The sequence below is a fragment of the Cetorhinus maximus genome, chromosome 3 (assembly GCF_964194155.1).
Source record: "Cetorhinus maximus chromosome 3, sCetMax3.hap1.1, whole genome shotgun sequence".
Taxonomy (NCBI): domain Eukaryota; kingdom Metazoa; phylum Chordata; class Chondrichthyes; order Lamniformes; family Cetorhinidae; genus Cetorhinus; species Cetorhinus maximus.
In genome coordinates this window covers 17,496,409-17,514,874 of record NC_135881.1, presented here as the reverse complement: position 1 = coordinate 17,514,874, position 18,466 = coordinate 17,496,409, and the positions used below count along the sequence as shown (strand labels likewise).

The 18,466-nt window shown below is 44.4% G+C and overlaps 1 protein-coding gene across 1 annotated transcript in view; it reads right to left on the bottom strand.

Moving 5' to 3' along the window:
- Positions 1–18,466, bottom strand: part of wdr48a (WD repeat domain 48a) — a 128,043-nt gene that overhangs the window by 7,912 nt on the left and 101,665 nt on the right. The window contains exons 14-16 of the mRNA XM_078536797.1: positions 17,482–17,577; positions 8,715–8,820; positions 8,237–8,324 (exon numbers count right to left, since the gene is read on the bottom strand). Coding sequence (XP_078392923.1) covers positions 8,237–8,324; positions 8,715–8,820; positions 17,482–17,577 — 290 coding nt within the window. The remainder of the gene's footprint in view (positions 1–8,236; positions 8,325–8,714; positions 8,821–17,481; positions 17,578–18,466) is intronic.

The window sequence follows — 18,466 nt, the reverse complement described above, 5'->3', positions numbered from 1 at the left end:
TTCCCCAGAGGTCGGTATTGGAACCTTTGCTTTTCCTGATATATATTAATGATTTAGATCTTGGTACACATGGGACAATTTCAAAGTTTGCAGATGATGCAAAACTTGGAAGCATTGTAAGTTGTGAGGAGGACAATATCGAACTTCAAAAGGACATAGACAAGTTGGTGGAGTGGGCTGATGAAGTTCAAGGCAGAGGAGTGTGAGGTGATACATTTTAGTAGGAAGAACATGGACAGACAATGTAAAATAAGGGGTACAATTCTTAAGGGGTGCAGGAGCAGAGGATCCTGGGTGTATATGTGCATTTTTTTTATTATTCATTCATGGGATGTGAGCTTCGCTGGCTGGGCCAGCATTTATTGCCCATCACTAGTTGCCCTTGAGGTGGTGGTGGTAGTGAGCTGCCTTCTTGAACCGCTGCAGTCCATGTGATGTAGGTACACCCACAGTGCTGTTAGGGAGTTCCAGGATTTTGACCCAGTGACAGTGAAGGAATGGTGATATATTTCCAAGTCAGGTAAGCGAGTGACTTGGAGGGGAACTTCCAGGTGGTGGTGCTCCCATCTATCTACTGCCCTTGTCCTTCTAAGTGGTAGTGGTCGTGGATTTGGAAGGTGCTGTCTAAGGAGCCTTGGTGAATTCCTGCAGTGCATCTTGTAGATGGTACACACTGCTGCTACTGTGCGTCGGTGGTGGAGGGAGTGAATGTTTGTGGATGTGGTGCCAAACAAGCAGACTGCTTTATCCTGGACGGCATCCAGTTTCTTGAGTGTTGTGGAAGCTGCACTCATCTAGGCAAGTGAGGAGTATTCCATCACACTCCTGACTTATGCCTTGTAGATGGTGGACAGGCTTTGGGGAGTCAGGAGGTGAGTTACTTGTCGCACGATTCCTAACCTCTGACCTGCTCTTGTAGCCACAGTATTTATATGGCTAGTCCAGTTCAGTTTCTGGTCAATGGTAACCCCCAGGATGTTCATAGTGGGGAATTCAGTGATGGTAATGCCATTGAACATCAAAGGGCGATGGCTGGATTCTCTCTTGTTGGAAATGGTCATTGCCTGACACTTATGTGGCGCGAATGTTACTTGTCACTTGTCAGCCCAAGCCTGGATATTGTCCAGGTCTTGCTGCATTTGAGCATGTACTGCTTCAGTATCTGAGGAGTCACGAATGGTGCTGAACATTGTGCAATCATCAGTGAACATCCCTATGTCTGACCTTATGATGGAAGGAAGGTCATTGTTGAAGCAGCTGAAGATGGTTGGGCCGAGGACACTACCCTGCGGAACTTCTGCAGTGATGTCCTGGAGCTGAGATGATGACCTCCAATGACCACAACCATCTTCCTTTGTGCTAGGTATGACTCCAGCCAGCGGAGAGTCCCCCCCCCCCCGATTCCCATTGACTCCAGTTTTGCTAGGGCTCCTTGATGCCACACTCAGTCAAATGCTGCCTCGATGTCAAGGGCCGTCACTCTCACCTCACCTCGGGAGTTCAGCTCTTTTGTCCATATTTAAACCAAGGCTGTATTGAGGTCAGGAGTTGAGTGGCCCTGGCGGAACCCAAACTGGGCATCAGTGAGCAGGTTATTGTTAAGCAAATGCCGCTTGATAGCACTGCTGATGCCCCCTTCCATTACTTTACTGATGATGGAGAGTAGACTAATTGGACGGGTTGGATTTGTCCTGCTTTTGCGTACAGGAAATACCTGGGCAATTTTCCACATAGCCAGGTAGATGCCAGTGTTGTAGATGTACTGGAACAGCTTGGCTAGGGGCGTGGCAAGTTTTGGAGCACAAGTCTTCAGTACTATTGCCAGAATATTGTCAGGGCCCATAGCCTTTGCAGTATCCAGTGCTTTTAGCCGTTTCTTGATATCACATGGAGTGAATCGAATTGGTTGAAGACTGGCATCTGTGATGCCGGGGGCCTCCGGAGGAGGCCGAGATCCACTCGGCACTTTTGGCTGAAGATTGTTGCGAATGCTTCAGCCTTATCTTTTGCACTGCTGTACTGGGCTCCTCCATCATTGAGGATGGGGATATTTGTGGAGCCACCTCCTCCATTGAGTTGGTTAATTATCCACCACCATTCACGACTGGATGTGGCATGACTGCAGAGCTTAAATCTGATCTGTTGATTGTGGGATCGCTTAGCTCTGTCTATCATTTGCTGCTTATGCTATTTGGCACGCAAGTAGCCCTGTTTTATAGCTTCACCAGGTTGACGCCTCATTTTTAGGTATGCCTGGTGCTGCTCCTGGCATGCCCTCCTGCACTCTTCATTGAATCCAGGGTTGATCCCCTGGCTTGATGGTAGTGGTAGAGTGGGGGGTATGTCGGACCATGAGGTTACAGATTGTGTTTGAGTACAATTCTGCTGCTGCTGATAGCCCACAGCGCCTCATGGATACCCAGTCTTGAGTTGCTAGATCTGTTCGAAATCCATCCCAGTTAGCATGGTAGAAGTGCCACACAACATGATGGAGGGTATCCTCAATGTGAAGATGGGACTTTATCTCCACAATGACTGTGTGGTGGTCACTCCTAGCAATACTGTCATGGACAGATGCATCTGCGGCAGGCAGGTTGGTGAGGATGATGTCAAGTATGTTTTTCCCTCTTGTTGGTTCCTTCACCACCTGCCGCAGACCCAGTCTAGCAGCTATGTCCTTTAGGACTCGGCCAGCTCGGTCAGTAGTGATGCTGCCGAGCCACTCTTAGTTTGGACATTGAAATCCCCCCCCTCAGAGAACATTCTGCACTCTTGCCATCCTCAGTGCTTCCTCCAAGTGATGTTCAATATGGAGGTGCAGTGATTCATCAGCTGAGGGGGGCGGTACATGGTAATCAGTAGGAGGTTTCCTTGCCCATGTTTGAACTGATGCCATGAGACTTCATGGGATCTGGAGTCGATGTTGAGGGCTCCCAGGGCAACTCCCTCCCTCCCGTATACCACTGTGCCGCCACCTCTGCTGGGCCTGTCCTGCCGGTGGGACAGGGCATACCCAGGGATGGTGATGATGGAGTCTGGGACATTATCTGTAAGGTATGATTCCGTGAGGATGACTATGTCAGGCTGTTGCTTGGCTAGTCTGTGAGACAGCTTTCCCAATTTTGGCACTAGCCCCCAGATGGATCATTGAAGGTAGCAAGACAGGTGGAGAGAGCAGTTAGTAAAGCATGTAGTATCGTGGGCTTTATTAATAGGGACATAGAGTACAAGAGCAGGGAGATTATGCTGAGCTTATATAAGACGCTAGTTAGACCTCAACTGGAGTATTGTATACAACTCTGGGCACCACACTATAGGAAGGATGTGAATGCATTGGAGACAGTGCAGGAGAGGTTTACGAGAACGGTTCCAGAGGTGAGAAACTTCAGTTACGAGGATTGATTGGAGAGGCTGGGACTGTTCCTCTTGGAGAGGAGAAGGCTAAGAGGAGATTTGATAGAGGTGTTCAAAATTATGAGGGGGCTGGACAGAGTAGATAGGGAGAAGCTGTTCCCGCTTGTAAAAGGATCAAGAATGAAAGGGCACAGATTTAAAGTGATTTGCAGAAGAGGCAAATGTGAGAAAAAAAATTTTCACGCAGCGAGTGGTTCGAGTCTGGAATCCACTGCCTGGAAATGTGTTGGGGGCATTCAAAAGGGCATTGAATGATTATTTGAATAGAAACAATGTGCAAGGGTACAGGGAAAAGGAATGAGAATGGCGCTAAGTCATAATGCTCATTCGGGGAGCCAGTGCAGACACGATGGGCTGAATGGCCTCCTCCTGCACTGTAATATTCTATGATTCTGATTCTGTGAGGGGCACAGAAAGTCCACAAAGAAATCTGGAGCAAGAAACTCAAAGGGAGAAAAGATAAGACATCTTATAAGAAATTTATATTGAGTCGTCTTGTGTTTAAAAAATGTTGTGATGCTTTATTGATAAGATTCCATTCAAAATTCAGCAACAAGATTTTCCATCATATTATCTTGGCTGCTATGTAAAAGATTCTGCATCATCTGATCATTAAAATGGGAAATAAAAGCATGGCACCATTGCAGGCAATGTATCCTTATTAACTGAAAAATCGAAGGGGAGAAAAAGCAAGTTAAAAATGTTTGCATTAAGATGCAATTCTGGTTACCTAATCACAGGTAGGATTGTGAGGGGAACACAGGCGAGGAGCCATGGTGCCAGGTGCCAGAGACACAAGAAACTAGGAAAGTTTAATTTAAAGTTTAAGCTCAATCAAGTTTAACCTTTTTAAATGGGACACTTTTGAGGTGACCCAACTGAAGTCTGAGATGAAACCTGTTGATCTTCACTATGGTGAAAGATTTAACTATCATGACAACAACAACTGGCACAGTAATTTGAAAAGATAGAATTTAGGAGCCAAAACTGACAGCGAGTACGCGCCTGCCCCCTACATGCCAGGTAGGCGAATGATTTGAAATGTACACACCAAGATGGTCCCAGACCAAGGTGCACTGATGGAGCTCAGCTTAAGCAATCACTGCAAATGTGAAATTTGCTTCAAAACCCATTGGGGAAAAAGGATGAAAGAAAACCTAAGTATTGCCTGTTCTGATCGCTATCCAATAACCTCTCCCAGAATACACATGAACATAGGACAGGATTTAGTTGGGCTATGCCTTCCACAGTCAAAAGTTTAGCATGAAGAACTAGCCAAGGCAGCAAGGCTACGTCTCCAAGGGCCCAGCGATCTTGCAAAAAGCCTCAATTCCAATGGAAGTCTCTTCAGGATCCTGAAAATCTGCGCATATTAATTAGATGCTCAATATATTTTATTTGGGAATTTGGAATAAATCGCTTTTAGTCGCTCGCTGTTAATTTAATAAGGCATCACTAAACAGGTGAAATAAATGACTGGGAACCAGTGAATATGGCCAGTAGGACTAAGAGGATGGGCAGGCAGGGAGAAATTACTGACCACAGTGGGACTGGGGGTCTGAAATGCATTTGTTTCAATGCGAGAAGTATAAAAGGCAAGGCAGATGAGCTTAGAGCTTGGATTAGTACTTGGGACTATGATGTTATTGCTATTACAGAGACTTGGTTGAAGGATGGACAGGATTGGCAGATAAACGTTCCAGGATTTAGATGTTTCAGGCAGGATAGAGAGGGATGTAGAAGAGGTGGGGGGAGTTGCACTGCTGGTTAAGGGGAATATCACAGCTGTACGACAGGAGGACACCTCGGTAGGCTCATGCAGCGAGGCAATATGGGTAGAGCTCCGGAATAGGAAGGGTGCAGTCACAATGTCGGGGGTTTACTATAGGCCTCCCAATTGCCGGCGGGAGATTGAGGAACAGTTATGTAGGCAGATTTTGGAAAGATATAAAAGCAATAGGGCTGTTGTGGTGGGTGATTTTAACTTTCCCTATATTGACTGAGAATCACTTAGTGCTAGGGGTTTGGATGGTGCAGAATTTGTAAGGTGCATCCAGGAGGGCTTCCTGAGACAATATGTAGATAGTCCAACGAGGGAAGGGGCAATTCTGGACCTGGTATTAGGGAATGAACCTGGCCAGGTGGTCGAAGTTTCAGTAGGGGAGCATTTCGGGAAAAGTGACCATAATTCAGTAAGTTTCAAGGTACTGGTGGATAAAGATAACAGGAGTCCTCGGGTTAAGGTGCTTAATTGGGGGAAGGCTAAGTATAACAATATTAGGCAGGAACTGAGGAATCTAGACTGGAGGCGGATGTTTGAGGGCAAATCAACAACTGACATGTGGGGGGCTTTCAAACGTCAGTTGATAAGAATTCAGGACCGGCATGTTCCTGTTAGGATGAAGGATAAGCATGGCAAGTTTCAGGAACCTTGGATAACGAAGGATATTGTGAGATTAGTCAAAAAGAAAAGGGAAGCATTCGTAAGGGCTAGAGGGCTGGGAACAGATGAAGCCCGTGAAGAATATAAAGAAAGTAGGAAGAAACTTAAGCAAGGAGTCAGGAGGGCTAAAAGGGGTCATGAAAAGTCACTGGCAACCAGGATTAAGGAAAATCCCAAGGCCTTTTATACATACGTAAAAAGCAAGAGGGTAGCCAGGGAAAGGGTAGGCCCACTCAGGGACAGAGGTGGGAATCTGTGTGTGGAGCCAGAAGAAATGGGAGAGATACTAAATGAATACTTCTCATCAGTATTCACCAAAGAGAAGGACTTAGTGGTCGATTTGTCTAGGGAAGAGTGTGTAGATAGCCTGGATCATGTAGAGATCAAAAAAGAGGTGTTAGGCGTCTTGAAGAATATTAAGGTGGATAAGTCCCCAGGGCCAGATGGGATCTACCCCAGAGTACTGAGGGAGGCAAGGGAGGAGATTGCTGGGGCCTTGACAGAAATCTTTGTATCCTCACTGGCTATGGGTAAGGTCCCAGAGGACTGGAGAATGGCCAATGTTGTTCCATTGTTTAAGAGGGGTAGCAGGGATAATCCAGGAAATTACAGGCCGATGAGCCTTACGTCAGTGGTAGGGAAATTTTTGGAGAAGATTCTTCGTGACAGGATTTACCACCATTTGGAAGCAAATGGGCGTATTAGTGAGAGGCAGCATGGTTTTGTGAAGGGGAAGTCGTGTCTCATTAACTTGATCGAGTTTTTCGAGGAAGTGACAAAGATGATTGACGATGGAAGGGCAGTGAATGTTATATACATGGATTTCAGTAAGGCCTTTGACAAGGTCCCTCATGGCAGACTGGTACAGAAGGTAAAGTCGCACGGGATCAGAGGTGAGCTGGCAAGATGGATACAGAATTGGCTTGGTCATAGAAGACAGAGGGTAGCAGTGGAAGGGTGCTTTTCTGAATGGAGAGCTGTGACTAGTGGAGTTCCGCAGGGATCAGTGCTGGGACCGTTGCTGTTTGTAGTATACATAAATGATTTGGAGGAAAATGTAACTGGGCTAATTAGTAAGTAAGCAGACGACACTAAGGTCGGAGGAATTGCAGATAGTGAAGAGGATTGTCAAAGGATACAACGGGATATAGATCGGTTGGAGACTTGGGCGGAGAAATGGCAGATGGAGTTTAATCCGGGCAAATGTGAGGTAATGCATTTTGGAAGGTCTAATACAGGCAGGAATTATACAGTAAATGGCAGAACCCTTAAGTGCATTGACGGGCAGAGGGATCTGGGTGTACAGGTCCACAGGTCACTGAAAGTGGCAACGCATGTGGATAAGGTAGTCAGGAAGGCATATGGCATGCTTGCCTTCATTGGCAGGGGTATTGTGTATAAAAGCTGGGAAGTCATGCTGCAGCTGTATAGAACCTTGGTTAGGCCACACTTGGAATATTGCGTGCAATTCTGGTCGCCACATTACCAGAAAGATATGGAGGCGTTGCAGAGGGTGCAGAGGAGGTTTACCAGGATGCTGCCTGGTCTGGAGGTTATTATCTATGAGGAGAGGTTGGAGAAACTCGGATTGTTCTCACTAGAGCGACGGAAATTGAGGGGCGACTTGATAGAAGTTTACAAAATTATGAGTGGCATGGACAGAGTAGATAGTCAGAAGCTTTTTCCCAGGGTGGGAGAGTCAATTACTAGGGGACATTGATTCAAGGTGAGAGGAGAAAAGTATAGAGGAGATGTGTGAGGCAAGTTTTTTACGCAGAGGGTAGTGAGTGTCTGGAATTCGCTGCCAGAGGAGGTGGTGGAAGCAGGTACGTTAGTGGTGTTTAAGAGGCAGCTTGACAAGTACATGAATAGGATGGGAATAGAGGATACGGACCCCGGAAGTGCAAATGTTTTAGTTGATGGGCAATATGATCGGCGTAGGCTTGGAGGGCCAAAGGGCCTGTTCCTGTGCTGTACTTTTCCTTGTTCTTTGTTCTAAATCAGTGTAGCGCTCCTCTAATTCTGGCCCCTTGTGTACTCCCACTTATAATTAGTCCACCACAGGTGGCCATGCCTTCAGCTGCCTAGAATACCTCTGTAATACACCTCTCTGCCTCGCTTTCCTTCTTTAAGGCACTCCTTAAAACCTACGGTTTGACCAAGCTTTTTTCATCTGACCATGTGGCTGAGTATCAAAATTTATTTTTCAGCCTCCTGTGAAGCACCTTGGGACATTTCATTATAAATACATGTTGCTGTTGTATAGTGCTAGTGAAACTGTTTCAAACATCAAATAAATATGTTGCATCACGTGTTTAGAGATTTGAGATGTTCAGAGCTTCCATGCCGGTGGGAGAACTGAATAAGGTAGTTACTTACGTCTACAGTGATGTCGATAACCCACTGAGGCACAGTTTCATTCAGAAGCATGGATTCGGTTTCACCCCCTGCATCTCGACACAAAAGCCTGCAAAGAATTTAATAAAGTCCTACTCTCATTGCTCAATGATTTAGGAATAAGGAGAGTGAAAAAGAGACAAGGAAAAAAATACACACGCGTTGAAGACAGCTTTGAAAACAGAATATTCATGAATCTGGACAACAATAAACCAAAAGCTTCTGTTAACTGAATTGAATCTCTAGTGCAAACCAAGATTAGTTTCGTCCTTTCCATTTTCGCTGCCAGAATTGATGTTTAATTCCTTACACGTTTAGGTGGCAGTCGTAATGTAATAGGACCATGCACTGGTCTAGACTGATTAGTTAAAATTTTCTTAAAGAAATGCACTGAAACCTCCATGTAGTCTATACTGCTTCTGGCCACAGCAATATTAGAAGATATGGTATTAGACAATACCTGAAGAGAGTGCGACCGCCTGCCTCACCAAATATGACTGGAGTGTGTGGTGGCACCTGGAAATATCCATTGCCTTTCTGTATTCGGTTCTCTTGCTCGCCATTAACTGAAATGAAAAAAAATCTTCAATTTTTTAAATAAAGCTTTAAACTTGGCCATTTAGTTTACATAGAGCTACCATTAGTTTATAAAAGTCCCACTTGACAAGAGGCAATTCAATAGCCTAAACGAATTCCTCACCTCTGCTACTAAGGAATAAGTGATCTATAAACGGAACTACAGAAACAGGCCATTTGGTCCAAATGGTCTATGTCAGTATCGATGCTCCACTCGGACCTCTTCCCAGTATTCCCATCTATTCCTTTCTCCTTCATGTGCTTATCTAGCTTGTCCTTAAATGCATCCACGCTATTCACTTTGACTACTCCACGTGGTAGGAAGGTGTATACTCTGTGGGTAAAGAAATTTCTTCTGAATTCCTTCTTGGCTGTACAACTGGCTATCTTACATTTATGGCGCCCAGCTTTGCACTTCCCCACTGATATCATCGTATTTCAAACATATCAGCCTCTCAACTCAAATACAGTATAATCAAACAGCCCAGGTTAGAACTTCCACTCAACCAAGGTTAGAGGCTGAGTTAATACCTGTGAAATAGTGATACACACGCAGGAATGTAGCATGAGAGCGCTAAGGTTTCACACAGAGGAACAGAAATAGGCCATTCAGCCCCTGGAGTTTGTTCTACTATTCAATTAGATCATGACTGATCTGTAGTCCAACTCAGCCTTGGCTAGCAAAAATCTATCAAAGCATCTATCGATTTTTGTGGGAACTTAGAGAGAACTATAACAATGTGGATAACAACTGTAACATATTATTAAACGGGATTTTCTTAACCGCACTTACCTTCCTGGTAGTGTATAGCGGAATCTAATATTGCTAATATTGATGGGATTTTATGCTGGGGTGGGCAAGGCCTCGGACAGGAAGCCCACCCTTGCCACAATTGAGCCCCTTAAATGGCCAATTAATTTTTTTGTTCATTTATGGGATGTGGGCGTTGCTGGCTGGCCAGTATTTATTGCAAGGTTGTTATGGAAAACGACAAGGATGGGCCAGAAATCAGAGTTCTAAATTGGGGGAAGGCCGATTTTAATAAGATCAGATATGATTTGGCTAGAGTGGACTGGGAGCAGTTACTTTTAGGTAAATCTGCGTCAGAGCAGTGGGACTCATTCAAGAAGGAAACAGGGAAAGTACAGGGCCAACATATTCCAGTAAAGACAAAGGGTGGGACCAACAAATCCAGGGAACCCTGGGTGTCGAGAGGTATACAGGATTGGATAAAGAGAAAAAGGGAGGCTTATGGCAGATACTGAGGGCTCAAAACAGCGGAAGTCCTAGAGGAGTATAGAATGTGTGGGGGGGAACTTAAAAAGAAAATTAGAAGAGCAAAAAGGGGGCATGAAAAAACAAAATCCAAAGTTACTTTACAGGTGCATTAAGAGTAAGAGGATAACTGGGGAAAGAGTAGGGCCCATTAAAGACCATAGTGTTAATTTGTGTGTGGAGTCAGAAGATGTAGGTAGGGTTCTAAATGAATACTTTGTGAGAGAGATGAAGTGGGTATGGAAATCAGGCAGAAGGACTGTGATATAGTTAAAGAAATTAGCATAGAAAGGGAGAAGGTTCTAAGTGGTCTGGCAGGCTTAAAAGTAGATAAATCTCCAGACCCGGATGAAATGTATCCCAGGCTGTTGAGTGAGGCAAGGGAAGAGATAGGAGGGGCGCTGGCGATAATTTTCAATACCTCTCTGGCCACAGGAGAGGTGCCAGAGGACCGGAGGACATCCAATGTGGTACCGTTATTCAAGAAGGGAAGAAGGGATAAACCAGGGAACTACAGGCCAGTCAGTCTAACCTCAGTGGTGGGGAAACTATTGGAAGCAATTCTGAGGGACAGAATTAATCTACAGTTGGAGAGGCAGGGATTAATCAAGGACAGTCAGCATGATTTTGTTAAGGGGAGGTCATGTCTGACCAATTTGATTGAATTTTTCGAAGAGGTGACCAGGTGTGTAGATAAGGGCAATGCATTTGACATAGTCTTCTTGGACTTCAGCAAGGCTTTTGATAAGGTCCTGCATGGGAGACTGATAACGAAGGTAAGAGCCCATGGAATCCAAGGCAATTTGGATCCAGAATTGGCTGAGTGGCAGGAAGCAGATGGCGATGGTCGAGGGGTGTTTTTGTGACCGGATGCCTGTGTCCAGTGGGGTTCCAAAGAGATTGGTGTTGGGTCCCTTGCTGTTTGTGGTATATATAAACGATTTAGACTTGAATGCAGGAGGGTTGATCAGTAAGCTTGTGGGTGACATGGAAATCGGTGGGGTGGTAAATAGTGAGGAGGATAGCCTTAGATTACAGGAGGGTATAGACAGGCTGGTCAGATGGGCTGATCAGTGGCAAATGGAATTTAATCTGGATAAGTGTGAAGTGTTGCACTTAGGCAGGACAAACAAGGCACGGGAATACACGATGGATGGTTGGACCCTGGGAAGTACTGAGGATCAGAGGGACCTTGGTGTGCAAGTCCACCGGTCCCTTAAGGTAGCGGGACAGGTAGATAAGGTGGTTAAGAAGGTATATGGGATACTTGCCTTTATTAGCTGAGGCATAGAATATAAGAGCAGGGAGGTTATGCTGGAACTGTATAAAATGTTGGTTAGGCCACAGCTAGGGTATTGCATGCAGTTCTGGAATCCGCATTATAGGATGTGACTGCACTAGAGAATGCAGAGGAGATTTACAGGATGTTCCCTGGGCTGGAGAGTTTTAGTTATGAGGAGAGATTGGATAGACTGGGGTTATTTTCCCTGGAGCAGAGGAGATTGAGGGGGGACATGAATGAGGTGTATAAAATTATAAAGGGCATAGATAGGGTAGACAGGAAGGAACTTTTCCCCTTGATGGAGGGAGGGATCAATAACCAGGGGCATAGATTTAAGGTAAGGGGAAGGAGGTTTAAAGGGGATGTGAGGAAGAATTTTTTCACCCAGAGGGTGGTGGGAATCTGGAACTCACTGCCTGAAAGGGTGGTAGAGGCAGATACCCTCATAGCATTTAAGAAGTATTTGGATGTGCACTTGAGATGCTATGGCATACAAGGCTATGGGCCTAGTGCTGGAAAATGGGATTAGAATAGTTAGGCACTTGTTTGACCAGCGCAGACTCAATGGGCCGAAGGGCCTTTTTCTGTGCTGTAGACCTCTATGACTCTATGCCCATCCCTAATTGCCCTTGAGAGCTGCCACAGTCCACATGATTCAGGTACACCCGCAGTGCTGTTAGGGAAGAAATTCTAGGCCTTGACCCAGTGACAGTGAAGGAACAGTGATATGTTTCCAAGTCAGGATGGGGAGTGGCTTAGAGGGGAACTTCCAGTTGGTGGTGTTCCCATGTGTCTGCTGTTCTTGTTCTTCTAGATGGTAGGGGTCATGGGTTTAGAAGGTGCTGCCTAAGGAGCCCTGGTGAGTTCCTGCAGTGTATCTTCTAGATGGTACACACCACTGTTGTGGAGGGAGTGAATATTTGTGGGTGTGGTGCCAATCAAGCAGACAGCGTTGTCCTGGATGGTGTCAAGCTTCTTGAGTGTTGTGGGAGCTGCACCCCTCCAGACAAGTGGGGAGTATTCCATCACACTCCTGACTTGTGCCTTGTAGAGGGAGGACAAGTTTTGGGGAGTCAGGTGAGTTATTTGCCACAGGATTCCTAGCCTCTGACCTGCTCTTGTAGCCACAGTATTAATATGGCTAGTCCAGTTCAGTTTCTGGTCAATGGTAACCCCCAGGATGTTGATAGAACATGAAATAGGAGCACAAGTAGGTCATTCGGCCCCTCAAGCCTGCCCTACCATTCAATAAGATCATGGCTGATCTGCCCCAGTCCTCAACTCCTCTTTCGTGCCAGCTCCTCATAGCCCTCAACTCCTCAATATTTTAAAAATCTATCTACCTCCTCTTTAAATACTTTGTGATCTAGCCTCCACACCTCTAAGGTAGAGAATTCCACTGCCCTCTGAGAGAAGAAATTCCTTTGCATCTCAGTTTTAAATGAGTCTCCTTATTCTGTATCTATGTCCCGTAGTTCGAGTTTCCCCCACTAGTGGAAACATTTTCTCAACATCTACCCTGTCAAGCCCCCTCAGAACCTTGTACGTTTCAATAAGATCATCCCTCATTCTTCTAATCTCTAATGAATAAAGGCCTAGCCTGTTTAGCCGTTCTTGATATCCCAGGAATCAGGCTAGTGAATCTCTTTTGAACTGCCTCCATAGCCAGTACATCCTTTCTTATATACAGGGATCAAAACTGTACCCAGTACTCCAGGTGCAGCCTCACAAACAGCCTGTACGGTTGTAATAAGACTTCCTTATTTTTAAACTCCAACCCCCTAGCAATACAGGCCAAGATTCCATTTGCCTTCTTAATTACTTGCTGCGCCTGCATGTTAACACTTTGTGTTTCGTGCACACCGCCAAGGTCCCTCTGTGCTATACTTTTTTGGGGTCTCTCTCCACTTAAAAATAGTCTGCCTTTTTATTTTTCCTACCAAGTGCATGACATCACACTTTCCGATATTAAACTCCATCTGCTAAGTTTTTGCCCACCTACTCAACCTGTCTATATCCCCTTGTAGATTTCTTATGTCCTAGTGGGGGATTCAGCAATGGTAATGGCACTGAATGTCAAGGGCCAATGGTTAGGGTCTCTTGTTGGAGATGGTCATTGCCTGGCACTTGTGTAGCATGAATGTTACTTGCCACTTGTCAGCCCATGCCTGGAATTGTCCAAGTCTTGAGGCAATTGGACATGGGCTGCTTCAGTATCTGAGAATTCGCAAATGGTGCTGAACTTAAGGGCTGTTTCCCACCCAGCCTCAATTTTTAGGCTGGTGGAAGGACTGAAGTTGATTGGGGGAAGCCTGAAAATCAACTGAGTTAAATCCTGGGCAGGAGTGGGGGGGGAGGGGGGAGGAGAGAGGGGGTACCGCCTTCCAAAGCCCTTAAGTGAAGGTCTGGTGGCTTCTGGACCTCCCTCCCACTGCTGGCCTCTCCCCCAAGACTCAGATCGCCCCTTTCGCTTCGCCCCAGGCCTTCCCTACCCTTCTCAACCCTGAACCCTTTAAACTTATACGGTCCTCCGGTGCCCGGACTTAGTTTCGGGCATCCACCTGCATTTCCTCACCAGCCCAATGCAGCTCTTGTTGCTGCAGGGACTGGAGAGCTGCTGGTCAATCAGATTGGCCTGGAGCTCTCTAAATTGGGACTTCCTCCTGAGTGAGGGGCAAATGTCCTGCCTGCAGCCACTTGTCACTCATTCCAGTGTGAAATGGCTGCAGGGCACTCACGGAGTCTGCAGTTTGGATGGTGGGAAGAAAGATGCTCCCATTCAAAAAATTCAGGCCGCTAATCCCACTGACATCACTTACTAACAGCATCTAATGAGAACAATCAAGTTTGAAAGTATAGAATTACCAGAAAGAACAAATTTATTCCCAATCAGTTCTAAGTGCTCAGTCAATTACTGCACTTGGCAGAACTCAAGCCCACACAAAAGAACAAACTTTAACATAACGTCATAGTTTTTCTTCTTTGCTGCAACTCTCTGCCAAACTGTTGTGGGAAACTTGTGAAGGGCAACCCAAGAAAGGGAATAATCACTGGAAGAAATCACTTAATGCTGGACAAATACAGAATACCAGATTCATCTACAAGTGGGGAAAAGAAGCTTCCATTTCTCACTTTGGATTTTTAGTTACTGCATTCAGAGCACAAAAGTAAAGGGCTTGCTTATTTATGTCCAGCTAGGTTTTTTGCTCATCTACTTTTGAAGGGTCATGCATCAGCTTGTCTTTTACATTTACTTATGAACTGCTTTCACAGTCTTGCTTAAGCTCAGTCCCATGTCTTCTGTTCCCCTCCCAATCTTCTCCGCTTTCCCCTTTTCCCCCTCCTGCTCATCACCAATGCTTTCTTCCTCCCTGATGTAAACTATGCTAAGATGCCTTCTTGTACGTGAGGTGCACTATTTGAGATGAATATAATTAATATTTAGTACTATAAAACCATGTGCTCTGTCCCTGTTGACTGTATTATAGTCTCATTTATTTAAATTATATAAATGCAAGTTATTTCTTCCTAACTTGCACTAATCTGCTTCTGATTGTAATATTATCTTTGAATCTCAAATTTCCAATTTTTGCATCTGCTGCAGTCAGAAGAGTTTTGCTGGAAAAGAATGCCCAATTATAAAGGAGCTAGCTGGACTGAAATTCCACCACAGACAACAACTGATGGAACACTTGTTTGGCACCATTCCTTTTCTTGATGACACAGTTTTATTTAAGATAGTGACACAACCTTTTAAATTAAAACTGGATATACTTGCCATATAATGGAAAAATCAGGATTGCTGGACAAGTGTTAAGAATTAGATATAGTTTTAAGTAAGCCATATTTGTATTTGTGGGTGTTAGAAACAAGATAAAGCTTTAAGGTTTATTTATACTTCTTTATGTGTGCGTTAAGAAAGGTGAAACCTGGATTTGGTTTCAGTTTAGAGTTTTTTAAGATGGAGCCAGGAAGTCTCCAGGCCCCGTTTGGCTGCGTGCATTTTTAATGAGGTTTTACCACTCGAAGTGAAGAGACAGGTTACCAAGGGGTTAGTAGCTTAGGGAAATTACAACAAATGCAAAAAGTAGGGGAATAAAAACTGCTGTTGCCTAGTAACAGGCAATCAGAGTGAGACACAGGGAGAGACAGAAAGGTAGATTTTAGTTCAGTTGGTATTTGTATACCACAGAGTGAAGACAGAAAAGGCCTAAGACTCTCTCTAGCTGGAAATGATGCCAGACTGCTGAGGAAATGAGTTTAAAGAACTCATATGTATTGCTCTACAGTTAAAGTAATTGTGAATTTAGAGTGAGTTTTCTGGGTATTTCAAGGAAGATACCAATTGTGGAAAGACTTCGAGTGAATGTTCAGAAGTCTACTGGAAAATAAATCTCTTTGCAACTGAACCAGCTCTAGCCTTGGTGTGGAAATAGTGGTACCTCTTCACTGGAGTGTTGGGGAGTCTGTAAGGGTATTGCTGGGATAAAAGGAATAGCGTGAGTTTGAATCATTTTTTCCTTGGTGTTTCTGTTGAAATCTTTCCAACCTTTTTGTTGTCCAGTATAACATAGTTAATGTTTCTTTTTTAATAGATGTTTTATCTTTTTGTTAAAAAGTGAACAGCAGACTCCTGTAAATCTGTTTCAGTGAGTACCCTCCACGGTTTAAAAAAAATCATGGTCCATCAAGTCAGGTTCCATTCTGGGATCTGACTTATCCAGTAATAACATCAGCTGGGATCATAAAGTGGAATTAAAAATCCTTGAATTTAAGTGGGATCTGCGAATCCTTGAAGAAACAAGGACATGGAGTTACTATGCACTACCAAGAAGGAATAAGGAGAAAAAATAACTTTAAGGGCGTAAACTTATCTAATATTTATTTTTTAAAAAATTTATTCATTCTTGGGAAGTGAGCGTCATTGGCTAGACCAGCATTTGTTGCACATTCCTACTGGCCCTCGAGAAGGTGATGGTGAGCTGCCTTCTTGAACTGCTGCAGTCCATGTCGTGCAGGTATGCCCATATTGCCGTTAGGAAGGGAGTTCCAGGATTTTGACCCAGCAACAGAGTGAAAAAATGACAATATAATTCCAAGTATGGATGGTGTTTGACTTGGAGTGGAGCATGCAGGTTGCGGTGTTCCCATACATCTGATGCCCTTGTCCATCTAGGTGGTGGAGGTCATGGGTTTGGAAGGTGCCGTCGAAGGAGCCTTTGTGAGTTGCTGCAGTGCATCTTGTAGATGGTACACACTGCTGCCACTCTCCTTTGGGTTGGAGGGAGTGAGAACGTTTAGGTGGTGGATGGGGTACCAATCAAGCAGGCTGCTTTATCCTGGATGGTGGTGAGCTTCTTGAGTGTTGTTAGAGCTGCACTCATTCAGGCAAGCGGAAAGTATTCCATCACACTCCTGACTTGTGCCTAGTAGGTGGTGGACAGGCTTTGGGGAAGTCAAGAGGTGAGTTACTTGTTGCAGAATTCTCAGCCTCTTTTGTAGCCACAGTATTTATATGTCTGGTCTAGTTCAATTTCTGATCAATGGTAATCCCCAGGATGTTGATAGTGGGGGATCCAGTGATGGTAATGCCATTGAGTGTCAAGGGGAGATGGTTAGATTCTCTTTTGTTGGACATGGTCATTGCCTGTCACTTATGTGGCGTGAATATTACTTACCACTTATCTGCCCAAGCCTGAATATTATCCAGGTCTTACTGCATATGTACACAGACTGTTACAGTCTCTCAGTCGTCACAAATGGTGCTGAACATTGCGCAATCATCAGTGAGCATCCCCACTTATGACCTTATAATGGAGGGAGGGTCATTGATGAAGTAGCTGAAGATGGTTGGGTCTAAGACATTACCCTGAGGAACTCTTGCAGTGATATCCCAGGAATGAGATGATTGACCTCCAACAATCACAAACATCTTCCTTTGTGCTAGGTACACTTCCAGCTAGTGGAGAGCTTTCCCCCTGATTCCCTTTGGGTCATGTAGGACAGAACAAAAATATGTTATATCAACTTCAATTTTTGAACAAATTCTACATTCATCTGCTCTTAAGAGAAATTCTGATGTGATATACTGACCTATATTCATTTCATTTTCCTCTTCATCCATTGGAATGATGTGTGTTCTTGGCCAATATTCCAACAAAGCCTGCAGCAACAGTCCTCCGAGGTTAACTGTAACATTGAAGCAATCAATTTAATCAAAATGAAAATAACTAATAAAAAGATATACCTGTCTCCTTTGAAGACTAAGAATAAATTAGACATCTAAAATCAGAATCAGAATCCAGAAATGTACAGGAGCTGAAGAGACCATTCCGGTCCCCAGGACATTTGACAATTTTTGTAGTATCTTGAACACATACTTTTCCCATTCATAAATAATGGAAAAAATGCACAGGGTAAGTAAACCATTCTACCCCTCGAGCCTATTCCACCATTCAATTAGATAATGACTGATCTATGTCGCAACTATGTTTACCCAACTCTGATCCATGTACCTCGATACCTTTGCCCAAAGAGCCCTACGATGACATGTCTTGAAAATTTCAACTGACCTGCACACAGGCATGTACAGCCTTTTGGGAGAGCGAGTTCTAGATTTCCACTACCATTTGAGTGAAAAGTGCTTTCTGATTTTTCTTCTAAATGAGCAAGTTTTTATTATTTTCCTTTTAGTGTTCTGGTTCTGGATTCCCACACCAGTAAAAAAATAGTTTGTCTGTATTTACCTCATCAAATCCCTTTAACATTTTAAAGTCTGAACAAGGAAGTACAACTATGTTTTTGTAAATATTGATTAGAATTTAACCCTTTAAGAGAGGGGTTAATTCTGGGGAATCTGCGTGAGGATTCCTTGATGTCCGGTGTCTAAAAGTTGGGGCCTGACCAAGGTTCTGAACAATGGAAACATCAGTTCCTCACTTTTGTATTCCAACCCCCTAGCAAAAAAGGCTATTTTGAATTAGTCTTTTTGATTACTTTTTGTTCATGTGCATTAGCTTTCCTGATTTGTGACCATGGGCACTCAAATCTCTTTACTCCCTCATAGTTCCTAGCTTCT